The sequence below is a fragment of the Protopterus annectens genome, chromosome 5.part0 (genome assembly GCF_019279795.1).
Source record: "Protopterus annectens isolate FY-2018-M chromosome 5.part0, PAN1.0, whole genome shotgun sequence".
Classification (NCBI taxonomy): Eukaryota; Metazoa; Chordata; order Ceratodontiformes; family Protopteridae; genus Protopterus; species Protopterus annectens.
Window position 1 is genome coordinate 1,813,955,696 of NC_056735.1, and position 25,000 is coordinate 1,813,980,695.

A 25,000-nucleotide genomic window follows, 5' to 3' on the forward strand; every position below is an offset into this window, starting at 1 on the left:
CACATATCTTATCAATAACAGTAAACGGAAAGGATCCAGTAGAATGAATCAGTGAGTGTTTATATTATGCATTGCTGGCTTTCTTGAGTCTAACATCACTAAGGTGTTCAGATATCCTTAACCTAACCGGGCATGATGTTTGTCCCACAGAAAAAGCAGAGCACATGCAGGAGGCGAAATAAATGACCCAGTCGCTTCCACAATTGGCCAAGAACCTGATATCATAAACACATCCCGTGTTTTTGCTGGTGAACTGTTTGGACTTAACCACTCTAACACAATGTACACAATGTCCACATGGGAAACATCCCTGTAGCAAATCACCCGTAAGTGTGGTTTGTGATGATTCTCCTGAGGTTGATGCATGTTTATAATGATTAAAGTAAGAACCCAAGTTCTTGCCCCTGCGGTCCGAAAAAAGCATCTATCCTTAAGGAATGGTGATAATCTGTCATCTGCTAGTAATATGTTCCAATGTTTGTTAACAGTATCTAATAGAGCATAGGTATTACGTCCATATGTTGTAACTAATCTAAGTTTGGATGATTCTATGGCATTTTTGTATTTATATGTTAACAAATCATTTCTGTTCATGGAAGAGGCAAAATTACTTGCAGTGAGAATCGCACCAGACTTATAGCCATGAAATTTAAATCTGTCAGCAAGGTCCAGCCGGTAGTTGTGATATTTCTCTGAGTTGGAACAAATGCGTCTTATTCGTAAAAACTATGATTTGGGAATGTTATGTGTAACATGTGGTAGGTGGAAGCTGGTAACATGTAATAATGAATTATACTGAGGATACTTGTGGAAAACCTGGGTATCTAGGGTGTGATCCGAATTCCGTGTAATCAAAATATCGAGAAAGGTAATCTGATGAATATCATAATTCACAGTAAACTGGATACCCCACTTGTTGCCATTAATGTAGTCCATACATTCACACAAGTATGCCTCATCAGCTTTCCAAATCATCTAGCAATCGTTGAGGTAGTGTCTCCACATATCAATTTCTCCAAGGTATAGGTTGTTTGATACATCATAAATCAATTGCTCTTCTACATAGGCCATGAACATGTCAGCATATATTGGGGCAAAGGACGCCCCCATTGCTGTCCCCTATACCTGCCAAAAACATTTACCCTGATAATAGAAAGTATTGTTTGTGAGAACAAGTTCAGCTAATCCAATAAGGACGGTATTAAACTCTGGAGGATAAAGCTCCGCTACCTGAAGCCAGTGTTCTAAGGCCATCAAGCCTGCCCAATGGGGAATATTGGTATATAGAGACACCACATCCAGGGTACATAACAACCACCCTGATTCAAGTTGGATGTCCGTTATCAATTTCAAAAATTCTGTTGTGTACTGAATACATGCTCTAACATATTTAAGGAGGGGCCGAAGTTGAATGGTTAGAAACTATGACAGAGGTTCAGTGACAGATCCACACCCAGAAACTATACATCTACCCAGGGGATCCTGTAAGTTTTTATGTATTTTGGGAAGCAAATAAAGAATTTGAAGCTTGGGATCCGAAACTGTGAGATGGTACATACTAGACTGGGAAATGATCTCTTCATCCTTAGCTAAAAAAAAATACAGATCAATTTCTGATTTAAATCTAGAGCTGGGATCCAATGGCATATACATATAATACCTCCCATTATTCAATTACTTGTTCGCCTCAGCATCACATTTGCTCCAATCCATTACAACTATTGCACCCCCTTTGCCAGTGGGTATAATGACCAAATCACGATTGTGTTGTAATTCATGAATGAGATGTTGTTCCATTTTGGTCATATTGTGTGGTTTAATGTTATATTCCCGTGAATGAAAGTATAGATCTTAGAGAACTTTATTTTGAAATAGTTGAACTGATTGATATATAGGTGGCATAAATGTGGACTTTCGAAATCTAAAAACATCAAAACCAACAGTATTAGGAGCAGCATCAAAATAGAGATGTAAATTCAATAAGCAACAAAAATCTATAATGTCTTGTGCTAAAGAATCTTCCGAGACATAAAAAGCAGGTACAAAATTGAGACCTTTATTTAAAAGCTGTATTTCAGCTTGTGTCAATGTCTGTGAGGATATGTTTTGAACATTGTTACAATTATTCACTTGTTGCTCATTACTTTCAGTAAGGTCTCTACATTTTTGATGCCGATGATATTTCCTGCCTCCCCTCCTCCCCCTACCCCTAAAGGGGTATCCAAGTTCCTACATTTGGGAGCCAGAGGTGCAATGGTATATGATGTTTTGGAATCTGTCATGGAGGATGATTCCTCAGCGGAAGTCCCACTCATAGAACCAGGGGTTCTCTTCAGAATGGACCTAGGTCTTTTCCTCTTTTTGAATTGCCTGTCCATATTAGCAAATTTAACACTTTTATTAGGACCAAAAGGTTTTCCCCGTTCATAGTCATCTTTATCCATTTCAAATTTTTTCATCTTCCTATCCCTTAGTTGCTCCTCCAAGGTAAGCAACTCCTTGCTAAGCAAATTTAAACAGTTAGTGTAACAAGTTTGTCCTTCAAATTGTCGGGTGTCCACACATAAGGAAGTCACTTCAGTGATGTTAGTATCAATCAGTCTGTCATAAGGAGTAACCAGGGCATCCATGAAGCCCATCGCTGCAGTTCGTTGGATTAGGGCCCACTGTTCTAATAATGCCTCATTTGGCTGAAAAACATTGGGTTGTATTTGGGCTCTAAGGCCCCTGGAGGAAATACCCTTAAACTAATATGCTTTAAATAATCTGAGATGCTAGACATTAGTCTACAAATTTCTCATACTCTTGGTCAATTGTTCAAACAATTCTGAACACATATGTTGTGGGTCAGATTTATCCCCCATGTTGTTCTGATTATCACTAGGTCCAAGCCCAAAACCCCCCAGATCATTCCTATTGGAGGACAGCCTCTTCATCAAGGATATCAAATCCATATCTAAAATGTAAAATTTCCAATGTCTGGAACAGATAATATCAGCTAACAAAAAAAAAAAAGTCAAACTAGTTTGCCACAATGAAAACATTCATTGGAGCAAACTCTATAGTAAGACAACTAAATGATAGCAAGCAATGTGCTTGAGGGCAGGCACATAATCCCAATTCCAAACTGGAAATATATTACTGATCGTTTGGTTCACTGTAAACTAAATCCCAATATAACAGACTGTATACATAACCAAACATCAGGCAGCACATATGGTAAGGGAGACAATAATAGCCAATGCGTGTATAGTATCTAAGAATTATTGTATACACAAAAAATAATGATCGTAGTCATCAAAAATGTTCATTCAGTATGTCCGGCTAGGAATATCTACTCCAAAATTTTTTTTTATAATGTCATGAACCAAAGGTAATCCAATATAGCCTTGGCATACAACATCAATCAGCAATTAAATCCTTACACATTACTACGTCACCCTAATATGTGCAGTTTTCCATGCAAACTCAAAGTTGCATACAAACAACAATAGAGGATTCAGCTAACATATGAGCCAAACATTCTAAAAAATAATATGGAAAAGAATGTACCATGCCCCAAACAACACAATTGCCAATAAGTCCAAAACTAAAAAAAATGTTAGTCAGAAATAACCTGCTCCGCAGCAAAAATGGAAAGTAAGATATATTGGTAAATAATCATCCCCTAAGGGTTCATATGTTATAACATGGTGGATCCTAATCTAGACCCCAAAATCCAAACACCTGAAGGTAAACCCCTGTTATCAACAAGTAATACAATAAATTGTTATAGAATAGGACATATGAAAAAATCATAATTGAGCACATAGAAAAAGCGGCCATGAATCATAATGGTTTGGTCATAAACCCTATCACCATTACTAGCCCAACCCCTGAAATATAATCAGACTGAGTATATCCCTTTATAAGAATAAGTCATTATATCCAGGATTGTTGACTAAAATAACCTGACCATTGTTGGAAACCAGCTGGTGTCCCTATAGTATAAATGCAATTAGTAAATGTGTATAATAATAACATCAATCACCCCAGAATTAGGTTACATTATACAATCCTATAAATCTCAACTGCTAGAAATTTTAAATGCAATATGAGTGTCCAAGCACTGAACAATAATGCAAATTACTCAAACGAGCGTTTCAAAGCATGCACCACATTATGAAAAAACAACAAATGTTGTTTGTATACATGTACAAGATGAAATCACTATATAGACTTATAGTAGGGTTAATACATATTAGTGAGTACAAAGCTAATAGAGCCCCAGTCCATAAAAAAAGGCCCACAAAATGTCCGCTGGTTAATACATCAGGCAAAGGTCCTCAGGTGTAAAACAAAATTATTACTGGCCCAAAACTGGTCTGTGTATATGCGTGAATAAAACAGCTTTTGCTTCAGAACACCTTTTCCTTTGAGTGCTGGCCTGTTGTTTTTTGCTACAAGTGGATTAGTTTGGGGCTGCACACCTGCCATACTTGCAGGAGTTTGTTTTTTGTTCCATTAATGGTAGCCCATAGTAATTTGGTACGGGCTACCATTTCTATATTGGTACTGTTTAACAATATAACTGAGAAGGATTTTTTTTTTTAGCTGGATAGTTGCTTAGGGATGAATAAGATAAATTTGGATTTTTGGGGGTTTAGAAGGAGCTGTGAGTCAGTTAGCCAAGACTCAATCTACAAGAAAGCTTTTTGGGTGTACTGTTGTAGTTTTGGCAGATCAGATTATTGTGGAATTCTCTGCATATTGGATGATGGCTGCTTGTTTGCTAAATGTAGGTAATTGAGGAATGTATTAAAAAGTAGTGGACCTAATATAGAACCTTGAGGGAGACCTGATTAACTCCCATGGTTAATGGGAGAAAGAAAATATGTTATTTTGCTACTTTACAGCTTATTGCTGTTTAGAGGTAATCGTTCAACCAAGGTAGTGAGAGTTTATTAAAGCCTAGAGAAGATATCTTGCATAATAATTTTTGGTGTGAAACCATGTTGAAGGCTTTGGATAGACCAAGGAATATAGAAAGGACAAGATTATTGTTGTTTCTGCTTTAATTTACTGCTGTAATAAAGCTTATTAGTGCAGTACTGGTGTTGTGATGTGGACAGGAACAATGCTGTGTGGGGAAAGTAGTGGATTTTCAAGAATGTAGGTAAGGACTTGGAAATGTATGCACTTTTCAAGTATTTTAGACAGAGGAGATAGGATGGCTATGAGCATGTAATTGGACAATTCAGTGGAGTTTCTACCCATATGCAAAGAAACTATGAAGGTTTTTTCCACAGAGTGGAACATCGCTTTCTTTGATGTACCAGTCTACGATGATGGACACAGAGTATGTCAGAGTATCTGCGTATGTTTTGATATATTTAGCTGGTAAGTTGTCTTGGACAAGTGTGGTGGTTTTCAAAGTTTGAAGTAGTTTTTTGTTAGTGGAATCTGGGTTGGATTGAAGTTAGAGAGCTTGGAACTGAGCTACATGGTTTGGAGGTATTATACTAGCTGTAGAAGATTATTGGTCAGATGGAATTCCTATCGGTGGATTTGTTGTATCTGGTAGTAGAGATGAGTTGGGTAAACCCATTTAAGTTTATTGCATTTGTAGGGTTTTCATTATCTATGGTTTAACAGTCAATATTGATGTCTCCTAATGTTATGGTTTCTTTAGATATATTGGCTGACTTCCAGTTGAGACATTCTTCAGCAATGTTTATGTTACTACTAGGGAGTATGTAGACACCTACTAAGCATAGGTTATTTAAGCAATGACCCACGCCTGGGTGTGGGTAATGCTGGATTTACCCACGGTTGGTGTGGTTTGGTCACGAGGGTGAAGCCCGAGTGGCCAAACAAAGACAACCATGAGTAAATCCAGCATTACCCACACCCAGAAGTGAGTTATTGCTATTATACAATGACATTATTTAAGAAAAAAAATACTTACTTTTCTTAAATAATGGCATTGTATAATGCCTCCGTGCTGCCCTTCCGCAGCTGTCTGGTATTCTGCAGCAGTTCTGATGTACTGTACATGCGTATGCTTACGCAGTACATCAGAGTTGTGGGTGGAAGCAACGGAGAAAGCAAGATCTCCGTTGCTTTTTACAAAGTGTCTCGCTATGTTAAAGGAGTTTAACATAGCGAGACAGCTTTTAAAAAAGCAACAGAGATTCTTCGTTGCTTTTTTTTAAAGCTGTCTCACTATGTTAAACCCATTTAACATAGCGAGACAGCTTTAAAAAAAGCAACAGAGAAAGGAAGATCTCCGTTAATTTTTTTAAAGCTGTCTCACTATGTTAAACTTCTTTAACATAGCGAGACAGTTTCTAAAAAGCAACAGAGATCTTGTGTTCTCCATTGCTGTAAAAAAAAAAAAAAAAAAAACTTATACTAATGGAAAAAGTCCAGGCGACCGGACCTTTTTCCATTAGTATAAGTCTTTGATTTACAACGTGCATGCTGACCAATCAGCGTGCACGTTTTGGAATATTAATGGGCGGGGTCATTGTATAATGTGGGTGTTGAGTTTTGAGAGAGGATATAACTATTTCAGTAGTATGGCTTGGGGAGGTTTTAGTGAGTGTAGGGGGATACTTATGTAATTTTGCAGATTATGGCTATCCTGCCTCCTTTCTTATGAGTCCTCTGTAGGCTTAGAATGTTGTATCTAGGTGGTAAGATTTCATTATCTTTTGTGTCTTGTGTGAGTCAGGATTCAGTGATGTGTAGTATGTCTGGACTGAATTAAGCTATCCAGGCATGTGATTCTAGCAGTTTGTTACAAATAATTCTGATATTACTTGAATAGAGGTGAAGGCCAGATAACTGTTTTAGCAGTGTTTGTTGAGCAGGGTTATTCTGGAGTTTAGTGGAATTCTTGTGTTTAGAAAAGTTGTTTGGGCCTGGATTAGGATGGATACCACTACATGCTTTTAGATACAGTAAAAAGAAGGCGTAGGAGTATCATGAGTGTCTATTAGGAAGAGTTATGTTATTTAGGAAGTTTCTAGAGGTTATGTGGAGGAGGGGTCATGTTAGTTTGGGCATTACTGTCTATCTCTGTTTATCAGAGACGTGGGGCCAGACCCAGTGTGAATTTCCAATTTCCCATCCACTGGTCAAGATTGTACTTAAATAGGATTAAGGATGGACTCTGCTTCGCATAAATGAGAAGCCTATTTGGGTATCCTCTGAGACACATATCGGTCTTGCCAACTTGTCTTATTTATGTCACAAGCAAAATTTAAATTATTGGATCTAGAGGTTCTGATGTGGTTCATTTTCTGGATATGCAAAAGGTCCATCAGAGCTGGATCCAAGGATGCCTAGTATGCCAGGCATAAATTGCCTCTCAGTAACCTGTAGGAGACACAGTAGAGATATATGGCTTTAAATTGACCCATATAGTACAATATGTTTATACTCTGGATTCCCCTGGTAAGGAACCTTTGTGGGTATTCCAGCTGTTGCATATGTTTGGTCAGGTACATGCTGAAGGGAGCATTATGCTCAATGATGAGTCTGATTAGGGCTGAATAAAGTGACACTATGACATCCTTGGACCTGGATGCCATGTTCTTATTTATAAGTTGAGTGACATAGAATGATTTTCTTACTACCTTGGCCACATTTGGTCAAAGACCAGATTAATATTTACATATGTTCCCAGATCCCTGAGTACTGGCTCAACTATTAGGGATGTCTTAATAATGAAGTAATTAGCCTGGATGGCAGTTCCCCCAAAAGACACTATAATGCATTTCTTGACATTGAGTTTTAGTCCATGACTTTGGCACCAGTAATTTGCCTGTGTTAGACCCTCTTGGAAGATGTATGTGTCATGGGGGAATCTATTATAGCACCCATTTTGCAGCCATCTGTGAACTTGGTCAGCCAAAGGCATTTGACATTAGCCTTCAACTCCAAAAAGTAGATGCCTAATAGGTGTGGTCCCAGTAGGGATTCCTGGGGTAACTCACTAGTGACCAGTCTCTTAGTGGAGGTGGTATGACCAAATCCTGACTTTCTGGGTCCTGTCTGTGAGCCAGCTGGAAATCCAGTGCATTATGTAGGGTTTATGCCCAGTTCAATGAGTTTGTTAACTATGCCTGAGTGGGGTATTGTAGCAAACACCTTAGCCAGGTCCAGGTAGGCAGTATGCACCTTTTTCACCTCATCCATTGTATTGGTGACCTTTTCAAACAAGTCCACCAGATTTAGTAGGCATGAACTTCCCTTGACACATCCAAACTGGGTTGAGTCCAGTGCTTGAATGTTACCTATATTTTTGCTGATCATTTCCATGATAATTCATTCCATGGCTTTGCATATTTGGCTATTCAGACTAATAGGTCTGTAGTTTCTGGGTTGGTTGATGGTCCACTCTTATGAAGTGGGATAACTATTGCAGTCCTCCATTCTCATGACACAAAGCCCATTTTGAGACCATAGCCTGTTTTGAGGCTGTAGTTGAGAAGTGAATCAAGTGGTTCTGATACCATGATCTTAGGATATTGTTGTGGCCCATTGAGACTGTGTTTTTTGCCTTAGCAAGCACTGCCAGGACATGCTGTTTTTTTAATATTTGGGGGTGGGATTATGTCAGTAGGTAATTCATGGAGGGAGACAGGAGGAAGAAGCAGGATGAAGTTTGAGCTGTATTTGTCAGACATCAAATTTGCTATGTTGCTCTGCTCAGTTACTGTGGCAGTAGGTTTTTCAATTTGGTATTGCCTAGAAAAGGCTCTAAGGGAGTGGATAAAGCTTTAGCCAATACCCCAAAGCATAGGGGATACAGGTGCAGACCATCATTTGCAAAGCAACATGGTCTGTTAACCATGTTCTCTCATGCTGACACATATTGAATCCCCCTAGAAAGACACCAGAAACTAAGCCAGTTATTGAAGTCAATCATCTTTTATTCCTACTGTGGCTTCACCATTGGTGAAGGTAGAATTCTGCTCAGTACAAGGCACATACCTGCCTGAGGCACATATTCAGAGTGACATCATCAATCTTTGTGATCATATTGTCCAGGGACGTATGTTTCAGGCCATTAACGTCCACATAGAATATGATAGAATCATACTGGTACCTGTGGTGTAGTGACTTAAATGATTGTGTAACTTGGAGGATCCTGTCTTCAGATAAGCAACTAATTGTTATCTTCTCCTTGTTCAGTCTGGTAAATGAGGCATGTGTTTGTCATACAGTGGAGTCCCCTATGATAAGAGTTCTGGGTAATGTGTTAGTCTGCCTTACAGGCTTTGCTCTTGGGGGTCCACTAAGTGGAGCGGTATGTGTGGTGTTTGGTGCTGCTTTTGTGAGTGCTTTAGAGATTGCTATACAGTTTATAGGCGTAGGAGGTCATTGAGGTTTGGGAAGATTGCTTTTTGGAGCCTCAGCATAGGTTGGTCTATGTGTGTGTGGTGGACAATGTGTGGTGGATATATTGTTTATGTTCTTGACAACCTTGTTTGTATATGGGATTTTGCCTTCAGTGAAATTGAATGTGTTGATCTATCATGTCCCATGTTATTTTTTTTAAGGATTAAATGAATGTCTGTGAATACGGGACAATAGCTACATTGCCTCATGATGCCCAAACCTACCAAGCTGGCTGTGGAGACATTTGGAAACTGCATATCCATGTTGTTTGGACCTGTATTTGGGCAGACTACTGTAGGTCATTGGGTTATACAGATGCCTCCTTGGGTGGTCTTTGGGGTTTGGCTCTACACTAGGTTACACTGCACTAAGATTTGATAGTACTGCTGTTTAATGTGCAAACTAACTGCTCTAAGCTTGTCTCTGCAGAATGGTTTGTTTTAGCCACACTAAGATACAGTTTTCAGTTCTAAGAGAAGTTTTATTGATAAAATTTACTTTCTGGGCATTTGTTTCTCTACAGGGCATTGGTAACCTCTTGATGTCATAACACCAAGAAAGACTTCTTGCGAGTGTAGTGTTACAACAAAACTTAAACTGCTTGGACAAGGCAATTTCAAGTATTAGAGACCTTTAGAATGATTTAAAGGCAAAATCAACAAATAAAGCAGTAGCACTCTAACAAGTTAACTGAAGTTCAGAACAGTAAAATAAATCCCTTTTACGCCAAGGATGGAGCTGGATTCACCCAGGACCCCCTCAGAGTATGACTAGGGTACCAAGTAGATGGGAGCTCTGGGAAAATGAGCAGGAGACAATTTGTAATAATGGGAGTTTACTCGAGTGGAATACTGGTTTGCTGGGTAGGCACTTAGTATTATGGATATATGTCAAAATAATGGGTGGGAAAGTACTTAAACAGGTTGCACAGCAACAATAGAAATGAAAGAGCTCAGACTAGTTATCTCTGCATTTTTTCAAGTCTGTGCTTAGTTTTCCAAGCAGTACTGTGTATTCCCCTCTGCTGAGCAGGTATGCTATACTTCCTTTTGACATTAACCTCTTTTTGGTAGCCTCTTTTCAACTGATACATTTTCTGTTGTAATTCTTTGACTTCAGCAACTGTAAATTCTACCACTTTTTTTTTCTTTTACCAGTTTCTTGCATTGCAAATCTTTTGCTGAATAGGTTCAAACAAATTTCAAAACTGTCAATGACCTTTTGATCTCTCCACCCAAAGCTCAAAATGACTGTAAGTGCACAGCTTCTCCACACAAAATTTATAAGCGACTTCAGTTTTCCAGTCTTTTTATTTATTTTTTTATTTTGTCTGTAAGTCAGGTCTCTCAGGAAAAGACACAGCTGCCTAGATCTTCTACAATATGCAGCAAATGATCATTTGTCATAAAATGTCATCAGATGTGAGCTTTAGAATTTTTTTTTCCTAAACAGAAGAAACTTTCCAGAACAGAGGCTACTTCACTTTCAGATTAAAATAGTTCAATGCCAGTATGCCTTCTTGTTGTAAATATTTTGACAGTTATGTAGTTTATAAGGTATCATACAAAACACAACTGGAAGGGTTTGAATTTATAAAACAGACTGCTAAAAGGCAAGAACTTAAACTGTTTTTGAACTTAACAAGTTGAGGACATTTCTTAAAAGCAGCAGTTCCAGTTTACAGCTGGGTATTCATTACAGCACCGAACTCATAGCAGTTTGTAGCTAGTTTCAAAATTTATCTAGGCAGACATACATTCTTCTAGTACTCAAATTATACTAAGGAAGAAACAGATTATCCTTAGACATGGAGTTTTTTTAAGAAAATTATATTGATTTAACATATATACAATATATACATAGAAAGGAAGAAATTCAATTATCACATACTATACAATGTTAGGAATAAGAATCATCAGGGTAATCTTATACAATTGACACATTAATAGTCTTGGTATTTCAGTAGGAACATTTTAATGCTATCCCAAGAACTAAAAGTCTTAATGTGATTTACAAATCTTATTCTAATCAATTCCTTTTCAGTTTTACATAGCGTTGTTGTTAAATTTAAAAATTCTTTGAACATAGGAACTGAATTTGATTTCTGTGTTTTTGTTTTTGTAATAACTTTTCTAGCTACTGACAGAAGACTCCAAAACATTTTCTGTTGTTTGGCTTTTACAGATAAAGGAATTGGAACATTCATTGGTATTATTGATCTAGTCAAAGGACAATTATCAGGCCTTAACCCCTTAGAACATACTTATCTCTTCCCTCTATACATTTATTTTTTTCACAATCCATAAACATATGTGCCCAGTCAGCTTTTACATCTTTACTATATCTCCAGCAAATTGAAGAAGTCATTTGACTAAACTTAGAGATTTTATATAGAATGGCAAACATTTTATCTATACATTTCCATATAAAAACTTCCAGTATAAACTTGAGGAAATTTGACTGACTTAAGTAACAAAGTTTTATTCTTACCATCACTTGAGTCACTCAGTCCACTACTATCCAGAATTTTGCATCAAAATTAGCATTATTTATAATTAACTTATATAACTTGGATAAGCATCCTTTGTAGGTCAATTTACCTTTGATGATAGCATTCATATAATCCTATAGTGGGGGAATAGTTTTGTGTTCCTCTTCATTTACATTACCTACACATTCATTTAATTTCTTACTGATGAATATTATTAACTGATTAACAGATTCATCCAACTGATAATCTTTTATTAAATATTTTGGCAACTTAGCTTTCTCTTTTTAAAGCAATCAGACCATAATACTTAGCCATTCCTTTTTAGTGAATTATTTTTAATGTTGTTCTAAGTTTCTATAAATACAGAGCTTTGTGCAATGGGAAAGCACAAAAATTTCGATTTTGATATTAATGGGGTTTTAACAACATATTTCTTAACTGTTTTAAGAATTGATTTTATATATGCAGAGTCTAAAGATTGAAATGATTTCAAGATGAAAGGATTGTTATATATTTCTAATTTATATTTGACAAATTATAGGAATTTAGTATAATCTGTTCCTAACTAGTATAAGTTGAGTCTATCCAGAGGATAATAGAGTTAAAGCTGGCAGCAATGAATAAGATTCTACTTCTGGGAAGCTAATAGCACCACACTCCCATAATCTTATATGATTCTATAAGAAATTCTTGTTTATTTTAGGGTACCATAAGAACAAAGTTATTTTTTTCAATTTTCTTTAAAAAGTTTTTTGTCAGATATTAAATCTGTTAAATACAATATAATAGGATCATAGGATCATAGAAAGTTAGTAGGCTAATGGCCCAAGGGCACTTACAAGCCTCTTAGCCAAATTTTGCCCTTGTTACCATGATCAGCACCTATTGCCCCTGTCCAAGAGGGACACAGGTGGAATTCTCAGGGTGAATTTATGGTTCCCCATCCAATCATCCAGCTTGTGTTTAAAGAGGGCCAATGAGGTGCTCTGTTTGATGTGAAGTGGGAGTCTATTCCAAAGGTTTGGTAACCTCTTGAAGACAAATTTGTTCCTCCAGCAAGTTTTACTGATTTCACATACTAGTTTCAGGTCTTTAGAGAGAGTAACCCATGTGCCATTTGCTTTGCGGATATGCAGCATTTCCAATAAAGCGGAGTCAAAGATAGCCTTATATGCAAGGCAGAGATTGCTTCTGAGTAGTATGTATGAAACAGAATAAAGTGACAGTGATCACAACTGATCCACATAGGATAGCTACTGAAGACCTTGACTTTTCTTTGTGAGGAACCTTTGTTGGTCTCTCTAATTGCTGCAGGTGCTTTGAAAGGTACATGCCAAAAGGGGCATTGTACTTAATTATTGGCCTAATGAGTGAAGAGTACAGGGAGGTGATAACTTCACTTTTTCCTGATGGCAATGCCCTTACTTATGAGGTGAGCCATATAGAATGCCCTTCTTACCCCTCTGGAGACATAGTGATCAAAGGCAAGGTTGCTGTCAACCTGAGGGCCCAGATCTCTCACGACTGAGTGTGTACTTAGGGTATTGCCACTGATGTAATTTGCAGGAACATTGCTTTTGCTGAAAGAGATGATAATACATCTTTTTATATTGAGTTTGAGGCCATGAATTTGGCACCAATCATTTGTTTGCTTAAGACCTTCTTGAAGGATGTTAACATCATTTGGAGATTTTATGACCGCACCCAGTTTGCAGTCATCAGCAAACTTTGTCAGCCACAGTCCCTTAGTTTTAGCTTGTACTTTGGAGAAATAGATTCCAAACAGTAGAGGTCCCAGGACCGATCCCTGTGGAACATCACTGGTAATAGGTTTGCTGTTGGAGGTGGATTCCCCTATTTTGACTGCATGGGTTTTATCAGAGAGCCAGTTCACAACCCATCATCTTGGGTATTATCAATTTAATAAGTACTAATCTATCCTCAAAAGTAAAAACAACATTCATTCCATTTTTTAATAAGAAGTGATACTTCTTTTTTTAATTATTATTAATAATCTTACTCACATTTTGATAGATTTTTTATTCCTAAATATTTTAGTTCTTTACCTTCCCAATTATATTTATATTTATATTTAAACTTGCTATCTAGTAATTGGTTTAACATTAAAGTTTCCATTTTATTATTATTAAATTTCAGCAGCAATACTTCTTGAAACTCTTCAATTTTCTCATATATTTCTTCAATTGAATAATTTAAATCTACTATAGCTTGTAAAATATAATCTGCAAAAAGCTGTATTTTAGATTAACACTCATTAATTGAGAATCCATCATTTTTTCATTGCTTCTTATACTATTAGCTAAGAGTTCAATAACTAATGCAAATAGTAGAGTGGAAAAGGGACACTCTTGCTTTCTGCCTTTATTTAAAATGAATCCATAAGAAATGTAAAATCCGATTTTAATATATGCTTTAGAGTCTCTATACAAATATTTAATATTCCAATAAATTGTTCTGGAAATGCAAATGCATCAAAAGTTTTAAAGAAGTAATTCCAATCTACAGAATCAAAACCTATCTCCATATTTAAGCTAATTAGGGCCAATTTTTTGTTCATTACTTTTGCTAAATTGAAGATAGTTACTACCCTTTTTGTATTATCATACATTAATCTACTGACTATAAATCCTGTTTGATCTATCTGAATTAATTCATATATTATATTTCTTGATCTTGTAGTGAAGATTGAAGTAAGTATTTTGGTCTAACTTATTATCCTTTCCATGCTTAAGTGCATCCTTTCCATGCTTAAGTAAAGGTGAGATTACAGAACACTTCCATAAGGGAGGAATTATTTTGTCACTCTGAATTATCTTGAAAATGTTACTCAGTAATTCTAAAATATTTAACAGAAGCAGAATATACAAGTTCATACTTAGAATCTAATCCTAGAGCTTTACCATTTCCCTTCTTTTAAAACTTGTTTAAAATCTATTAGGGTAATTGGCTTATCCAGCAGTGACATTTACTGGTCATTAAGATTATTACTACCATTTTTCTTAAAAATACTTATCAATTTTGTAATAATCAAGATTATTTTTATCTTTATTAAGATCCTCACAGAATTTCTTAAAAATATTAAACATTTCCTCTATGTCTGAAGTACGCTTATTAGTGTGAGGATTTTGGATATTATTGATTTGTGCATTTTCTGCTTAACATCTATTAGATAATCTATTAAGAATTTTTGAGTCATTGCATAACTGTGCAATTTTATTTTTTCTAAACCTATTTCCACTTTATGCATTAGCATTGTTTGATATTTTGCCATTATTTTTTAATGACATCAATGTTATCTAATTTCTTTGCTTGTTGTTCATCTTGTATTACTAACAACACTTTATCTCACTCTTTCATTTTATTAGTAGCCCATCCTCCCATTCTATCTCTAATATGGATTTTAAGGAATCCCATAATATACTTTACTAACCTGACCATCATTCACAGATAAAAAAATTCTCTATTTGTTCATTAATATATACTGTGATTCTATACATAATCTGAAATTTCCTTTTATCCATTAATATATTAATACTTAGTGCATTGTGATGAGATAAAGGACAAGAAATAGTTTTAAAACAATTCACTTTAAATTTTAATTTAAGTATACATTTTGCCATTTAGAGCTATTCTGCCTCAATACTACATAGAAATTTAACAATACACTTCTATTTCATAGGTTCATAGGTTCATAGGTTCATAGGTTGATACTAGGCTATCTGCCCTAGGGCATTTACAAGCCTAGCCAGAGTGTGTTTGGCTTTTGCCACCCTTTTAGATTTGTAGACTGTGCCTATGAATAGTAGGTCACAGAATATTGTCCCTTTACGGTTCATTTATTGTGCCTCTGTCTAGCAGGGACCCAGAAGTGATCCCAGGGGTATACTTATGATCTCCCATCCACTCGTCAAGATTTCTCTTGAAGAGGGTCAGTGAGGGGCTCTGCCTAACCTGGACTGGGATTTTGTTCCAGAGTGATGGGAGTCTCTGGGATATGAATCTGTCCCTCCAGCATGTCCTATTTATTTCTGTGCTCAGGTTTAAGTCTCTAGAACATGTAGCTCTAAGGGATTTGGATTTCTTGAGATGGAGCATGTCCATTAATTCTGGGTTGGACATGGCTTTATAAGTCAGGCACAGATCACCCCTGAGTAGGCGGTAAGCAACTGAGTAGAACTGGAGTTTCTTTAGCCTAATTGCATAGGGCATCTGTTTGAGTCCCTTTATCCTCTTGGTGAAGTACTTTTGGGGTCTTTCCAGTTGCTGCAGGTGTCGGGTAAGGTACATCCCAAATGGGGCATTGTATTCAATTATGGGCCTGATGAGTGATAAATAGAGTGGTACAATGACCTCACTTGATCTAGATGTGAAACCTTTCGTGATGAGGTGGGCTATATAGAAGGTCTTTCTGACCAGTTTGGCAATGTGGTTGTCAAAGGAGAGGTTACTATCTACTTGGGTCCCCAAGTCCCTAATTACTTCCTCCGTACTTAGTGTGTTACCTCCTATGTGGTAGTCTGTGGGCACTTTGTTTTTCCCAAAGGGGATGACAATGCATTTTTTTGCATTTAGCTTTAGGCCATGACTCTGGCACCAGTTATCTGTCTCTGTGAGACCCTTTTGGAGAATGCTTGTGTCAGCCGGGGAGTCTATTATGGCACCTAGTTTGCAGCTCCATTTATGACAAATAATCTGACAGTGTACTATGTATGTATTTATGTAATAATGGTATAATTATCTATTATTCCTAAATCATTTACTCATTCAATATTATTATAACTAAATCTCTAAATAAATAGAGTGGGACATGAAGAAATAAAGATATCTGTAAACTTACAGATGATAGGTAATTTTATCTTACCAAACTACTATACAATAGGAAAATCAATGCATAGATACATTTATCATGCTAAAAGATATATGCATATTTTATATATCTAGCAACATCTCTGAATTAATTTTCAAAGTACATGTCTATATCTTAAAGTTGTGTAATGCTCTTAATATGGTAACTATCAACATATTTTAAAATCCCTTAGTTTATTACATTCATTCATAAAAAAATGCATTACTAAGGTTAAAGAAAATATCTTGCTATTTCTATGGAGTCAAAAACAATTTGGAGTGTATATTGTAGGCAGGGCTACCCACCTGGCCATTTAAACCTTGGCTTGCCACTGTTGAACTGGCATCCCAACTCCAAGTGCAAAAATGGGAATGGGGGTTGTGGATGGATAGATTAAAAAGGGCAGCATAGTAGCATACTGGATAATGTTGTTGTCTCACAGCAAGAGGTGCCCTGGTGCAGCTCTTGGCTGGGGTGCCTTTTGTTCAGAGTAGGTATGTCCTCCCTGTGTTCATGTAGGTTTCCTCCTGGTGCTCTGGTTTCCTCACACATTCCTAAGACAAGCAGTAGGTAGATTGGACAATCTAAATTGGCAATAGGTGTGAGTATATGGTGTGGAATAACTACCACAGTAGGGCTAGCCACTCAGCAGTGTAAACCTTGGCTCTAGAAGATTGCTACTGTTGAAGTGACACCCGAAACCCATGTGCAAAAATGGAAAAAAGGGGTTGTGGATGGATGGATGGATGGATGGATGGATGGATGGATGGATGGATGGATGGATGGATGGATGAATGAATGATGGATGGATGGATGGATGGATGGATGGATGGATGGATGGATGGATGGATGCTTGGATGGATGGACGAATTGTGATAAAAAGTTACAATATGTTTAATTCAAACCACTTTCTGCCTTCCTGGGTTCAAACACCTTGAAAAATCTACTCTACTTTCTATCAAAATGGATGTACTGATTTAACAATATAACACTCAAATTTTAGCTTTGACGTATGAAATGAGTTACTTCAGATGATCTTAGAGAATCTAATGACATACAATATTCAAAAATCTTCAAAGTTTGTTAGACTGATGTTTTTCTCTTTAGTTCACTATAATACATTAAGGTAGGCCTATAGGCCTAAAAATATAGTCAGACTTGTGTTTTCATGTATACATTCAGTTTCATGGAAATACAGTTCAGTAGAATGGAAAAAATAACCTTGCTGGATAAGCATGAGATGTGCAGAAATAACAGGTCTCAGGGAGAGCTACAGAAAGCTCCTTTCTCAAGGAAAATATAAGTGTATTTGCAAAGGAATGCTAGATATAGAATAGACTGTGAGGCACATGCAAGACAAGACTTGTTAATGAAGGCTAAAGAGGCATGTAAACATTACAGGGTTTTGGTATTATTAGGATATACTTCAGACACAGTCAGTTAAGTCAGTAAGTTAGTTTCTGGACTGATATGATAAAGAGATTTGCAGAACAGACACACAAGCCTGAGTACAGAAATCAGGTTAAATATCCATACTATTCAGGAGGAAAATACTGTTTCAGTTGTAAGTTGTATTTATTCCTGTGTAATCATTGTACAATACTTTAACTGTGGAGCTTTTCTAGCCAGGTCTCTACTGAAAATGGGTTCTTGACCCAGTGAACTTTCCTGGTTAACAAATGTCAGTAAATAAATTAATAAATAAATAGATAGATAATATTATTCAGGAGAATCAAAATATACATGCAGAAGCTTTGGATATATTTGTAAGTGCTTTTACTGATATCCAGCATTCCAGAATTTCTACAGACTGTTATTATTTATCAGCACTGTTATTGGAGACAGTATTTGGATATTGTTAACATCTAATAAACTATTCTAAACTGAATTGAAGTGTGTGCAAAATGTATTTTGAAAAGTACAAAACAACTTGGCCCGTAAAGGAGAGACTAGAACCTGTTCAGCACATGTTTGGGTAATTAACAGATAAAGACTTTTTTCCAGTCTCATTTCAGTTGTTTCCAGTTAATTCCAGTATACTACAGTCTTATGAATTATTCAAAGTTCATGTAACCATCTTTCAAATTTTATCTTTCTGGAGCTTTTCAAATATTTTATGTGATTTTCTGCAGGTATATGTAATAGATATCTTTCTTATAAGCAGTTTGCTATTTAAATATATTTTTCTGCCTTATTTGTCCATTGATACTCTACCTTATTTTATATAACTTGCATTTCTAAAACATCTTCCATCAAGGAGTTATTTAATCATCAACCCTCTATTAAAGATTACAGTATTTGTATATATTTCTTAACTTACTGATGTTGCTCTTTTATTAATATTACATAGTAGATGTTTCATTGCTTGTGCATTTGCATATTATTCATAGGATGGTTATTCTTCATATTAATTTTAGCATTATAAGTGATCTTGTGTGTGTGTGTGTATATATATATATATATATATATATATACACACACACACACACACACACACACACACACACACACACACACACACACACACACACACACACACATATATATATGTGTATATAAATAATTCCTGCTTGTTTAATTTAAATACGTACTTTTAGCCATTGTGAACTGCTGTTTTGGACTAAGCTTCACATCCTGACATTAGTATTTGACTGCAGCATGTAAAAATGACAACTCACAACATATAGCAGCTGCTAATTTCCTTTGTAAGTTTCTCATTCTCCTTAATTCTTCTAAACCGTTCTAATCATTAATAAACATCTAACTTTATTCCTTCCCATTAATGTATACATTTAGGGTTAATAACCTTACTGCATTAGCTATTAACATTCAGCAAAATGTAAGCAAATTATATGTCAGTTAGTCATCTTGGCCATGTCCAGCTCAATATAAAACATTACTGTATCTTTTGTTTTACTAGTTCTTCACTTTTACATAAATATTAAAAAATATGTTATTTTGAGTAGATTTCTTGCATCTACACTTGAAAAGGACTTCAGATCTTTTCTCCTCGTCATCATGGCTATGATTAAGGCACTTCCTGTTTTAACAGACATCAGTGATGAAGTTTGAACTCTTCTAGGATCTGGATGTTCATCAAAATAGCTCAACAGGTCAATAAGCAGACAGGAAGTAAAGCAAGCAAAACTCAAACATTTTCACACAACTGAGATATTCTTTTATTCTTGAGATTTTTTAAGTGTTAATTGCTTCATAAATGACCTGTGAAAGAATATGTTAAACAGGAACAAAAAAAAAAAAACAAAATTGACAGCACTTTAACACTTCTAATTAACATATTACTTAAATCTGATATTTAGTTAACCTTGGAAGGCATATACCAAGCAAGGTTAAAACAGTAAAATAAAATTCTTAACTTATATAATCTTACTGTTACCAGTACTATTGCTTATAATTAAATGACATTCTGTTATGAGAAATATTTAACATTTAGAAATACATTTATAAATTTAGAGTAAATGAAAAAAAACATTACGCCTTTCATTGGAAATGTAGTAAAACTATTTATATTCTTTATCATGTAAAATGCTTTAGCTTAAATGTAAATACATACTTACATATGTTTTCAAGCTTAAAGTCCTATACAGACCCATTATTTAAATGGTAAATCTATTGTTTCAGAATATAAAAGAACTGGAATCGAAAAATAAAAGTCACCTTTTTAAGCTTTTTACCATTTAGAAGCAGTTTTCCAGAAATTCAGGTCACTCTGCCTTTTGAGGGAATACAATGTTCCAATCCATTTCTTCAGTGTTATTAAGGATTTTATTTTTATTAACAAATGCAAATGCCTCTTCCAGTGAGTTAAATATTTTGTTCATTCAGAAATAAATAATTTGTTGTTTGCAGGAAACACCAAAGTGACTTTAATATTGTTCTTTTTAAGTTCTTTAATCACCGGCAAGTATAATTTTCTTTTACTCATTACTTTACTGGAATAGTCATTGTCAAGTCTGACTACATGTTCACCTATTTTAATAGTTGGGCTGGACCATGCTGTTTGTAATATTTAATCCCTTTCCAAGCCAGACATAAACGTAACTATAACTGAACATGCTGGTGAGTTTTTCTTATTTAAAAATGCTCTCAGAGATCGACGTGCATTTTCAATTCCAAAAGATAAAGTTTCAGGTAGTTTTAATGTTTTGTGTAGCCAGGTTGTTAACAAGTTTATTATATTGTCTCCCTCAAACATTTCATGTATACGATATATTCTGAGCTTATTTTGTCTTAGGCTATTTTGTAAATCATCAGCTTCATCTATGAGACAGTTATTTTGCTTCAACAGGAATTCAGTCAGACTCATCTTTACTTGTTCACCCTTCATGGTCATTTAAAGCTTTTTTGATACTGCTGATTTGTGCACTTTGTTGTTTCATAAGAAATTCTAAATGTTCCATCTTCTTTTTGGACTGTTCTTTGAAACTTTCTATGTTGGCACCAAGCTTATCCATTTTAAGTAATACATCCTTCATACTAGATATTAGTGACTGGTTGTCTTTTTTATCAGAAGAACCTGAGTAAAATTTTTTGGCTGGCTCATGTTGAAGTCTCTTCCATTTTAACCAAACAGTTGAATTTCTGACAGGAAAATTATAGCTTTTGAAGAACTTGTAGCTATAAATCATTTCTCTCACTATTAGTGAATAAAATTACCTATCAAGTATCTCAAAACTCTAAATTTTTGATTATATTTTCTGTCAAAGAAAAGTTTTCAGTCACAGAGCTGTCAGTTGCAGATCTCAGTTAGTCATCTTGGCCATGTCCCCTTAGGCACAGAGTTTTCCCTGGTAAACTCAACTCATTGGTCTTTATAGATCCAGAGCCCTCTTAAACAAATTACAGTATGGCTCCCATTCTGTTGCTTAGTTCACTGTTTCTTTGAGCTGAACTCCTAGTCCTTGCAAACTTCTGTGTGTGTGTGTGTGTGTGTGTGTGTGTGTGTGTGTGTGTGTGTGTGTGTGTGTGTGTTCATACACATGTAGGTTCAACAAGAAGGCAGCATACATGCTGTAATGTACACATGATACACATAGCTAGAATACAAATATGTGTGCAGCTTGCAGAAGCTATAATATGCTTCAAAGCTATCCAATAAATTTTCATGTTGTGTAGTAGCTACAGAAGTGTAGTAGCAGAAGAGAAGCCACAGCTCTTCTGTGATCCCATCAGTGTTACAGTGATAATGTTCGGTATATGAACATCTCTTAAGCAACACACACACACACACACACACACACACATACACACACACACACACACACACACACACACACACACACACACACACACACCCATACACACACACACACACACACATGAAAGTACGTGTATGCTTGTCCTATACTTGCTCAATGTTTCTTATTTTGTATGCCTTTCATTAATACGTGTTTGGTCAATATTAGTTGAATGGTGACATTGCTCTGTTAGACACAGCAGGATCTCTGTGTGAGAATACTATGTACATTTGTCACTCTTTTGCTCTTCCTTACAGTTCAAACATGAAGTTAGTATGTTAAACTAATGGAATGTACATGGGGTACAGTGGTATTGCCACTTCCCCCAGAAAATGCTTATTTAAATGTTTATTTGTATTTTCAAGAAATGTTTTATTCAGTTCATAAAAAATGAATGAAATGTTACTTGTGGAAGAAACAAGTGATAAAAAATAAGGAAAGCTACATACATGCATACATATTTATATATATCTATATCTATATATTCTGATCCTAACATTAGATCCTGATGACCTTTTCCTTGCATTCTTCTGCATTTTTCTGCAGCATTTCTTTTTTTGCATCCCTATAGTACATCTGTCTCTGAACTGGAAGCTCCCCTTTTTCTTGCATTCTTCCACACACTAGCTCTATGCCCTGGCTCTCTGCAAGCTATTCCATCTATTTTAGGCATTCCATTATTTAGATAGCTACAATCTTATAATTGTATTCCTGTTTCACCCTGCAGTGACTGGACAATTGCACAGAATAAAATTAGCATACAAGGGAGTCTGAGTTTCAAAGATGATATGAAAGAGACTACTTTAAGATAAAAGACAAAATAAAGAAGAAAATGGGGAGTAATTCAAAAGAAGAGCAGTAGCATGGCAGTTTCGCACAAATAGTGGAATACAAACATTAAAAACAGTTTGTACTGGCAATAACTTTTATAGAATGAATAAAAGGGACATAAAGAAGACATTTGTTTTAATTTCTAATTTACATGAGATTTATATACATTATTTTATACTAATCTACCATTGGTTTATTGCTTCATTTATTATCTGACAGGAGATCCAGGACAGAATACGGATAATTGAGCTTTATGCCAAAGATCGTCAGTTTGCAGACTTTGTGCGACAACATCAAGTGTAAGTTGATAAAAATTCTGCTGTGGTTTAACACATTTGTATTCTGTATTTTGAGTAGCTCTGATGATCTTCTAAACACCTATGACACTGGCTTCTCAGCTTCTGCTTATATTTGCTCATCCTTTTTCTGTACCTACTGCAACTCCTGTTTCACATTCTCCTGGCCCATTTATTGACTTACTTTAAGTATGCACATTGCATATCATGGTATTTAGTGCTTCAATATGTAATCATTGTTTAACTACATATTTTGTATATTACCATTTATTACTGGAATTTTAAAACTGAGATGTATAATTATATAGTACTGAATTATTTTTTCATTCTCTTTGCTGTCTGTCTTTTCCAAACTTTTTATTTCAGTCTCAAATTATTGGTCTGATAAAAAATAAACAAACAAACAAACAAACAAAAAAAACAAACAATTAATAGGTAATGAACCATTTAAGTCAACATGACCAAACATCAAAAATTGAAAGCAAGGAATAAATACAAGGTTAGAGGAGCAAGTAGTAATACTGTCCTCTGTTTTGGTAGATCCCAGTAAAGCTTTGACATTTTCAATGAACACTTTAGCTGTCAGAAAAATTGGTAATGGACTGTTTAGGCAGATTAGAAGCTTGGCTTAATGATTTATCTGAAGGAAGGCACGTCTGGAGTGTGTGCATCATTTACTGCTACACCGCAGCATCTTTGGCAACATATTAATTGAAGTAGCTGGTATAGACAGCCTTTTGATCTTCCTGATATCATAACTGAGTGCCTTACCTGCTGATTCACTGCCATTATCTGCCTGAAATGAGCATTACCAGTGTAGCACAATATAAGGCCTCACTTGTTACATGTCATGGTGTCATAATGTATTATGATGTTATAGCATCTACAGTAAAAGGTGGGCACATACTTATGTGAAAAGGGAAATTAATTGCTAATGAGCTCCTGATGGTATTCAGGAATATTTTTGTTTAACAACTCACTAAACAGGTAGATGGGCTGATCATCATACCATTTTCAACAATGACAAAGGTTCCATGGGTAGCACAAAATACATTTGTGAATATTAACACAATGTACATAGCTCATTAAACAATATAGAAGGATTGAGTAACATTAGCTATGCACCCCCCCAAAAAAAAATTCAGACATTAAGATGTTTTGCTGTTAGGTATGGGTTTCTAAGGTGAGACCTAATAATGATGTTTAAGATTATAAATAACCCTCATCTAGCAGCATTTTTGGGTATCATGTTAACATTTCATGATTTGACTACAAGAAACAGTTAGGATACTTAGAAATAACACCTGTGCAATACTCTACCCTTGGATCATTGGTGGGTTATGAGTTTTGCAATTTTTAAGAGTTGGTAGATAAATGGATAAGAGCTAGAACACTCCATCAAAGATTATATAGTGGTAGGCCTCTAGCTTCATAGGTTCATAGGGATTTACAATGATATTGCTCTAGTCATACATTTCCATGACTTTTTAACCATTATATTCTAAGCAGGACCCAGAGATGAGCAGAGCATTGACAGGTTGCATCTATCAAAGAGGGACAAGGCTGCCATACCAGGGGAGAATTTACAGTTACCCATCCATTTGTCTAGATTACATTTGAATAATGTAAGAGAAGTACTTTACTTTATGTAGAAAGGAAGACGATTCCAAAGAAGTGCTATTCTCTGTGATGCATATATATATCCCACCAGCGTGTTATATTTATGTTGCAAAAGAGATTGTGAACTCTTGAGTGGTTGTTGATGCCTGCATTGAACTTGCAGTAGGTCAGAAAGATAGCACCTGTTGAGGTGCTGCACATGAAGCAGAGATTGCCCCTCAGTATCTTGTATGGCACAAAAAAGGGG

The 25,000-nt window shown here is 35.7% G+C and overlaps 1 protein-coding gene across 1 annotated transcript in view; it reads left to right on the forward strand.

Annotated features, from left to right (window-relative positions):
* IMPG2 (interphotoreceptor matrix proteoglycan 2) overlaps window positions 1-25,000 on the forward strand; it is a 1,485,782-nt gene that overhangs the window by 1,430,842 nt on the left and 29,940 nt on the right. The window contains exon 21 of the mRNA XM_044072040.1: window positions 23,057-23,136. Within this exon, the coding sequence (XP_043927975.1) occupies window positions 23,057-23,136 (80 nt within the window). The remainder of the gene's footprint in view (window positions 1-23,056; window positions 23,137-25,000) is intronic.